Below are 8,005 nucleotides of genomic sequence, written 5' to 3'. Positions count from 1 at the left end.
TAGCTTCATATACACCCTTCATCTGCCCTCAGATTCATGTCCCCTCCATCTCTGCCCCCAGATTCATGTCCCCTCCATCTCTGCCCCCAGATTCATGTCCCCTCCATCTCTGCCCCCCGATTCATGTCCCCACATTTCTGCCCACAGATTCATGTCCCTCCATCTCTGCCCCCAGATTCATGTCCCCCCATCTCCATACCTCCCAACTTTTGAAGAGCTAAAAGAGGGACAAAATGTGTGGCGCGCTTAGCGCGCCGCAACAAATTTAGCCCCACCCACTTTTGTGTTGACTCCGCCCACTCATTAATTTGTCATGTGCCCACACACAGTATAATCCTCCTACAGTCACCCGTAAATTATATGTCCCCCCTCTATCTCTCCCCCAGTTTCATATACACCCTTCATCTGCCCCCAGTTTCATGTCCCCCTTCCATCTCTGCCCAGGGATTCATGTCCCCACATCTCTGCCCCCAGTTTCATGTCCCCTCCATCTCTGCCCCCAGATTCATGTCCCCCCAGATTCATGTCCCCTCTCCATCTCTGCCCCCAGATTCATGTCCCCATCTCTGCCCCCAGATTCATGTCCCCACAGTGTCATGCCGTCCCCTCCTTCATCTGCCCCAGTGTCATTCCGTCCTCTCTTTCATCTGTCCCCAGATTCATGTCCCCACAGTGTCATGCCGTCCTCTTCTTCATCTGCCCCCAGATTCACGTTCCACCTCCACATTAAACTTACCTTCTCCTCCGCTCCCTCGTCGCTCTCTGCGCGTCTCTCTCGTTGACACATGCGGCTGAAGGAAGGAGCTGACACGGGTCAGCTCCACGCTTCGCCGCTGGGTGTCTCTCTCGCTGACACATATGCGGCTGAGCCGGGTTCCGGCTCAGCCGCATATGTGTCACCGAGAGAGGCGGCAGCGGCGAAGTGAGGAGCTGACACCGGCTCAGCCGCATATGTGTCAGCGAGAGAGGCGGCAGCGGCGAAGTCAGGAGCTGACACAGGTCAGCTCCTCTCTTCAGCCGCATATGTGTCAGCGAGACAGGCGGCAGCGGCGAAGCGAGGAGCTGACCTGTGTCAGCTCCTCGCTTCAGCCGCGTATGTGCTCAACTCAGATCTGCGTCCTCTGGCCGGGCCCCTGACACCAGTAGCAGTAGTACTGGCCTATTGGCGGACCTGCTGTCACTGTTTTATGTCCACTAGTTTCAGGGCATGTCTGGCTGAGTAGGGGCAGAGGTGGGAGCTGTGACCACATGTGGCACAATAAGATAGACAGGAGCAAAGATCATATCTGTCTGAATATGGAAATAAAATCAATCAGACCTTTTTCTAGCCTGGCAGAGGTTGTCAGCAGGATGTAGTTCTATCGATCTACAGGCTAATAAGCCGCCCCTCCGATCCATCTAATCATACATCTTTTGTGAATACGCCATAACTCCCGGGAATAAAACATATCGGTGTAATGTGCCTAACAAGAGATCCCAAATGCTTTGAGAAGTCGGGGTACGCCAGACCTGCAGCTTCAATGATACTCCATTCCCAGATGCAACCCTTGGGGACACTTGGCCAATATCCAGCATATTTTAGGGTTCCTACATAGTTAGGGTTTCTGGATCATCTGCTGGCGTCTGGATGGTCATAAAAACATAAATATGGCGGAAATGTCATTGATGTCATCATATTTTATTTCCAGTTTTTGGGCAGTCACGCTTTCACACTGACACCTGGAGCTGCTACTTCTGACTGCAATCCCCACACAACGACTTGCTGTATGGCCGTGTGTCTATCTGTAATGTGTCTTACTGTGCTGTTGGTTGTGGATTGTAATTGCCATACAGATCGCACAGGGTCTAAACTGACACATTGAAGCAAAGACAAACTTTTCAATAGTTCATGATGGTAGTGATTGTCAGGTTTGGATCACTATCACCTTGTATGCATCCCATCCTATATAATACGTGTAACTGCAGGAGACTGAAATCACCTCCAGCCATCATCCCATCCTACACGCCTCTGTGCAGACAGCTGTATATACACAATGTCCCCGCTTTTCTATTCTGCCCGGTGTATAGACATTGCTGCAGGGCAGAGCCCCATGAGAAGCGGCCCCCCTGTCTGCAGTATATATACATATATATATATATATATATATATATATATATATATATATATATATATATATATATATATATATATATATATATATATATATATATGTATCTATCTGATGTGAGGACAGGGAGCCGGCAGTGAGCGGAGCCGCCGCCTGTGTTACCCTCCCCGGCTCTCAGCAGCTCCAGCTTGTCCCCGCATCGTACAATCAGCTTCCTGTAGCATAGAGCTTGTGGTAAAGATCCCGGGGATGGTGACAAGCGCCGGGAATAGAAGGGGGCAGCTCCCGCAGCGGTTTCATCTTCCTGCATAGATAGTGATGGACAGATGTGGGGGTGCTATGGCGGAAATCCCGGGGCCTCCTCTCCGCACCACCCCCGCACCTCCGCCAGTGACGGCCAGGGACTGTTAGGGAGGATGTCGGGGAGTGGGGAGACACGAAGAATGGAAGCTCTCCTGTCCGGTTCTAGCCGGTAATGGGCTCTGATCCCGGGCAGGGAAGCACACGGGGAGAGCGGAGCTTGACTCTGGCCCTGTGCTGAGTGACAGCCAATAGGAGGTGAGGCCGAGGCCGCTCAGCAGCCAATCAGTGCGCACCGCTGTGCATATAAGAGGCGGCGGCTGCTTCGGCCCCAGTGTTTTCCCGTCTAGGAAAGGAATTAGAGCTCGATTCGTATCATGGCAGAAACCGCGCCTGCCGCTGCCGCTGCTCCCCCTCCCGCCGAACCGGCCGCCAAATCCAAGAAGCAGCCGAAGAAAGCAGCCGCAGGGGGCGCCAAGAAGAGCAAGAAATCCTCCGGTCCCACCGTGTCCGAGCTGATCGTCAAAGCCGTGTCCGCCTCCAAGGAGCGCAGTGGGGTGTCTGTGGCCGCCCTGAAGAAGGTGCTGGCTGCTGGCGGCTACGATACAGACAAGAACCGCAGCCGTGTCAAGCTGGGCCTTAAGGCTCTGGTGACCAAGGGAACCCTGATCCAGGTGAAAGGCAGCGGCGCCTCCGGCTCCTTCAAGCTGAACAAGAAGCAGGCGGAGAGTAAGGACAAGGCGGCCAAGAAGAAGCCTGCAGCGGCCAAGCCCAAGAAAGCTGCCGCCAAGAAGCCCGCGGCTAAGTCTCCTAAGAAGGCGCCGACCGCGGCCAAGAGCCCGAAGAAAGCCAAGAAGCCTGCCGCGGCCGCCAAGAAGGCGGCCAAGAGCCCCAAGAAGCCGAAGGCGGCTCCTAAAGCCAAGAAGGTGACGAAGAGCCCGGCTAAGAAGGCGGCTAAGCCCAAAGCTGCCAAGAGCCCAGCTAAGAAGGCTGCCAAGCCCAAAGCTGCCAAGAGTCCGGCTAAGAAGGCTGCTAAAGCCAAGAAGCCCGCGGCTAAGAAATAAGCCCGAGCCGCCCTGTACTTGTCCCACAAAGGCTCTTCTCAGAGCCACCACCTTGTCCCGGCAGAGCTGTATGATCGCTATCTCCCCAGCCAGCGGGGGGGCGGGGGCGTCATATTAACGGCAATCCTATGACCAGGGCTCCATTCCCGTATCCGCACCGACACATGAGCGGTCACTACAGGGTAACATCCCCGCAGGTTTCTCCAGGTGACCGGTCCAGCGGGGTAGTAATGAGGACTAAAAGCTGAGGCCGCTGAGGGTTTATAGGGGCAGTAATCCAGTAGATTGGCCGCGCATCCTCCTCGTTACTGGCGGGGGCCTCTGTCTGGATAAAGGGGGAGGAGGAGGAGGAGGAGGAATTGTCAGTATGTCTGAGCTACACAATCCCTGCAGTCCCGAATGCAGCCTGATGCCGGGGGTCGCTGCGGTGTACGGCGGGCGGCTGTGTGCGTGCTTGTGGTAGGGGGACAAACGATACATACTCCCAGGTCTGTATCAGATCAGCGGGGAACGAGCCTGGACGCCCGGGAGGTTGTACTGGGGGAGAAGGGGGATGAGGCTGGGTGACAAGCGCTCTCAGGGGAGCCCCCGCCTGACACTACTCGTTCCTACACAGGCTGAGGAGGGGGCTCCCCTGAGAGCTCTTGTCACCCAGCCTCATCCCCTTCTCCCCCAGTACAACCTCCCGGCGTCCAGGCTCGTTCTCCCCTGAGAGCGCACACCGTTATTTCGGGGTCACTTCTGGACCCAGAAACTCGGATCTTTGCTGCCTCCTGTTCAGCGTGTTCTCTTGTATTTATAACGCACTGTCTGTGCTGCAGCTGAATGACTTGTCTGGGGGAGCTCCGGCTCCCAGCAGTAGGTTTGTGATGACACTGGGGCGGGTGGAGAAAGCCGGCAGACGTCCATTGTCTCCGGGGCCGAGCTGAGAGCGGCAGCAGGGACAGGGAGAGGCGGCGAGAACTGTAGGATATGAGCGGGAAAGCTCCGAATCACTAACGGGTGAAAGTTCTGCCAATCAGAGGAGGAAAGCAGGGGAGGGGGGGAGTGGCTTCAGGACACGCCCCATAATTGCGTCATCATAGCAGGGTTCTCCTTCTGGTCCGACCACTCTCTATATAAAAAGGCGGCTGTGCGGAGGGACGCTTATTCTAGTCTGTCAGCAGCAGCAGCACAGAAGATGTCCGGTCGCGGTAAAGGAGGGAAAGGTCTCGGCAAGGGCGGTGCCAAGCGGCACAGGAAGGTGCTCCGGGATAACATCCAGGGCATCACCAAGCCTGCCATCCGCCGTCTAGCTCGCAGAGGAGGCGTCAAGCGCATCTCCGGTCTCATCTATGAGGAGACTCGCGGTGTCCTGAAAGTCTTCCTGGAGAACGTCATCCGTGACGCCGTCACCTACACCGAGCACGCCAAGAGGAAGACCGTCACCGCCATGGACGTGGTGTACGCGCTCAAGCGCCAGGGCCGCACTCTCTACGGCTTCGGAGGTTAATTCCGCCGCTCCCCGACTCTCTACTACATAACCCAAAGGCTCTTCTCAGAGCCGCCACATCCTCCAGAGAACAGAGCTGTCCCCGCCACCCACCTCTCCTCTGCCCTCTAGGGCTGGAGCTGTCGCTGCGGCTACTGTAGGAATACCGGAGAGCGTGGAGATAAACGCTCTTAAGCTTCAGGGAACGTGTGAACAAATGCATAAATCTTAAGAGCGTTCCTGTCGCTGTACAGTGTGCACTGCCTAAAGTTTCTCCTTTACTTTGCCAGTGTGCGCAGATGTAGATACACGCGATAGATACGAGGTTATCAGGCGGATAAGTTCCTTCGCCTTGAGGATAATACAAACAGTGCGGTGTAACGTCCATAAATACAATGACAAAACGGATCGGGATAAATAAAGCCTCTGGTCCGGGGAATAAACACCAGAAATGAAGGGCTCAGCAGCTCTAGTGTGGAAGGGGTGGGGGGGCTCTTAGAAGAGCCTTTGGGGTGATAGTACAGAGCAGGTGATGGAGCCGATTACTTGGCGCTGGTGTACTTGGTGACGGCCTTGGTGCCCTCGGACACGGCGTGCTTGGCCAACTCTCCGGGCAGCAGCAGGCGCACGGAGGTCTGGATCTCCCGGGAGGTGATGGTGGAGCGCTTGTTATAGTGAGCCAGGCGGGAGGCTTCTCCTGCGATGCGCTCAAAGACGTCGTTGACGAAGGAATTCATGATGCTCATGGCCTTGGAAGAAATGCCGGTGTCGGGGTGGACCTGCTTCAGCACCTTGTACACGTAGATGGCATAGCTCTCCCTCCTGGCCCTCTTACGCTTCTTGCCGTCCTTCTTCTGGGCCTTGGTCACGGCTTTCTTGGAGCCCTTCTTGGGCGCTGGGGCAGACTTGGCGGGATCAGGCATGGTAGCACGGCGATCTTTTCCCACACGAGAATGAGAGAAAATAATGTCTGTGCTCCTCCCAGCGCAGCCCTATTTATAGGCGGGCTATGCAAATGAGCGCCGCTGTCTGCGCGCTGTTCTACTGGACCAGCAAGTCATGTGACCAGTGCCAGCATCATAATCCCCGCCCTCCGCAGCTGATTGGCGCTTCCACCAGGTTTGAATTTCCCTCCGTTTCTCTCCTCAGGTTTACAGGTTCTAATCGCCTCGTTATGTTGCGGGGGGGAACGCCACAGATTGTCCCCTGTGTAGCCTGATGCATGCCGGCGGGGGCTGTACAGCGCCGTGCTGCACGGGGTCTGGGGGAGGGGCATGAGCGCTAATGCTGGACTGTAGAAATAAACCAATGAGATGGAGGGGGCGGGCTTTCCATGAGCCAATGAGGACGAGCCCCGGCTGTATAAATATGTCGCTCTTTCCGCTCCTCAGCTCATATCACCGCTGTGTAACGTCTATACTGAAGCGATGGCAAGAACCAAGCAGACCGCCCGCAAATCCACCGGAGGGAAAGCTCCCCGCAAGCAGCTGGCCACTAAGGCCGCCAGGAAGAGCGCTCCCGCCACCGGCGGAGTGAAGAAGCCTCACCGCTACCGCCCTGGTACAGTCGCTCTGCGTGAAATCCGCCGCTACCAGAAGTCCACCGAGCTGCTGATCCGTAAGCTTCCCTTCCAGCGCCTGGTTCGAGAGATCGCCCAGGACTTCAAGACGGATCTCCGCTTCCAGAGCTCCGCCGTCATGGCCCTGCAGGAAGCTAGCGAAGCTTACCTGGTCGGGCTCTTTGAGGACACCAACCTGTGCGCCATCCACGCCAAGAGGGTCACCATCATGCCCAAAGACATCCAGCTGGCCCGCAGGATTCGTGGGGAGAGGGCTTAAATCTGCCCAGGCACCGTCTGACAACACAAAGGCTCTTCTCAGAGCCACCAAATCCTCCCTCAGACGAGCTGTAGCCGTTGTCTTTCTCCTCTCGGGAGGGGAGAAGAGAAGCCTTCACTGGCTGCTAATAGAGAGGTTACCCTTTCCCTTACAGTCACTGAGTTAGCGATATCTCGTCTCCCTCCTTTGTATGTATAACAGGCACATATGTAACTGCAGCGCCCTCTACAGTAACCTGAGCGCCGCCCCCACTGACTGCTGACTCAATCTTACTTCGCAGCAGCAGCAGCAGCGGAGGATGTAATAGACAGGCGGAGGCTTGAAATTCGCGTCCTTTCTCCCTTTGCACCACCTGACGCTGCCGGTTCTCGCGCGGGTTGTAACGGTCACTGAATGAATGGGAATCTACGATTGAGCGGGAAGATAGACAAAGGTTCGCCCGGATCAGCCCTTTAACGCCCGTTTCATCGGCACTTCTAAACCTGCCACCGTGGGCTGTGCCCTGGCGGGGAGAGAGGATTAGGATGAGCACAGCCATTACTATCCCTAACTGACCCTGCGCCCGCACCACATCTCCCTCCCTCCCTCCTCTCCGTCGCTAGTATGTGCCTACTCCGCGCATCTCTCCCTAGCGCCTTCTACAATGACCTGAGCGCCGCTGAATCTTCTTCAGTTGGGGAGGGTTTGAAATTCGCGCCCATTCTCTCTGCACCACGTGACGCTGCCGGCTCTCGCGCGGGTTGTAACGGTCACTGAATGGGAATTGCAAAACCACCAACCGTGTGAGCGGGGAGATAGACAAAGGTTCACCCGGATCAGCCCTTTAACGCCCGTTTCATCGGCACTTGTAAGCCTGCCACCGTGGGCTGTGCCCTGGCGGGGAGAGAGGATTAGGATGAGCACAGCCATTACTATCCCTAACTGACAAGACCCTGCGCCCGCAACCACATCTCCCTCCCTCCTCTCCGTACCTAGTATATGCCTACTCCGCACATCCTTCTACAATAACCTGAGGGCCGCCCCAGTCCGCTGCTGAATCTTCTTCAGTGGGAGAGGGCTCAGCTCTGGGGAGGTTTTGAAATTCGCGCCCCTTCTCTCTGCGCCACGTGACGCTGCCGGCTCTCGCGCGGATTGTAACGGTCACTGCGACTGAGCGGGAATTTCAAAACCACCAACCGTGTGAGCGGGGAGAAAAGACAAAGCGTCACCCGGAGGAGCCGGCGC

At 56.2% G+C, this 8,005-nt stretch overlaps 3 protein-coding genes across 3 annotated transcripts; 2 read left to right on the top strand and 1 right to left on the bottom strand.

Moving 5' to 3' along the window:
- Positions 1–2,782: 2,782 nt before the first annotated feature.
- Positions 2,783–3,494, top strand: LOC142183297 (histone H1.03-like). Its single transcript, XM_075258328.1, has one exon. It carries the CDS (start codon positions 2,786–2,788, stop codon positions 3,470–3,472), a length of 687 nt encoding a protein of 228 aa, XP_075114429.1. The 5' UTR covers positions 2,783–2,785; the 3' UTR covers positions 3,473–3,494.
- A 1,963-nt stretch (positions 3,495–5,457) lies between these two features.
- Positions 5,458–5,881, bottom strand: LOC142183296 (histone H2B type 1-O-like). The gene has a single exon (XM_075258327.1). It carries the CDS (start codon positions 5,864–5,866, stop codon positions 5,486–5,488), a length of 381 nt encoding a protein of 126 aa, XP_075114428.1. The 5' UTR covers positions 5,867–5,881; the 3' UTR covers positions 5,458–5,485.
- Positions 5,882–6,360: 479 nt separating this feature from the next.
- LOC142183295 (histone H3) lies at positions 6,361–7,003 on the top strand. The gene has a single exon (XM_075258326.1). The coding sequence runs from the start codon at positions 6,371–6,373 to the stop codon at positions 6,779–6,781; it is 411 nt and encodes a 136-aa protein (XP_075114427.1). The 5' UTR covers positions 6,361–6,370; the 3' UTR covers positions 6,782–7,003.
- The last annotated feature ends 1,002 nt before the right edge of the window (positions 7,004–8,005 follow it).

The sequence above is a fragment of the Leptodactylus fuscus genome, chromosome 10 (genome assembly GCF_031893055.1).
Source record: "Leptodactylus fuscus isolate aLepFus1 chromosome 10, aLepFus1.hap2, whole genome shotgun sequence".
Taxonomy (NCBI): Eukaryota; Metazoa; Chordata; class Amphibia; order Anura; family Leptodactylidae; genus Leptodactylus; species Leptodactylus fuscus.
The sequence above is the reverse complement of the archived record's forward strand: the minus strand, read 5'-3'. Positions and strand labels throughout refer to the sequence as shown.

Excerpts from the sequence above, each read along its gene's own strand:
- LOC142183297 (XM_075258328.1), top strand. The coding sequence starts at position 2,786 with ATGGCAGAAACCGCGCCTGCCGCTGCCGCTGCTCCCCCTCCCGCCGAA.
- LOC142183296 (XM_075258327.1), bottom strand. The coding sequence starts at position 5,866 with ATGCCTGATCCCGCCAAGTCTGCCCCAGCGCCCAAGAAGGGCTCCAAG.
- LOC142183295 (XM_075258326.1), top strand. The coding sequence starts at position 6,371 with ATGGCAAGAACCAAGCAGACCGCCCGCAAATCCACCGGAGGGAAAGCT.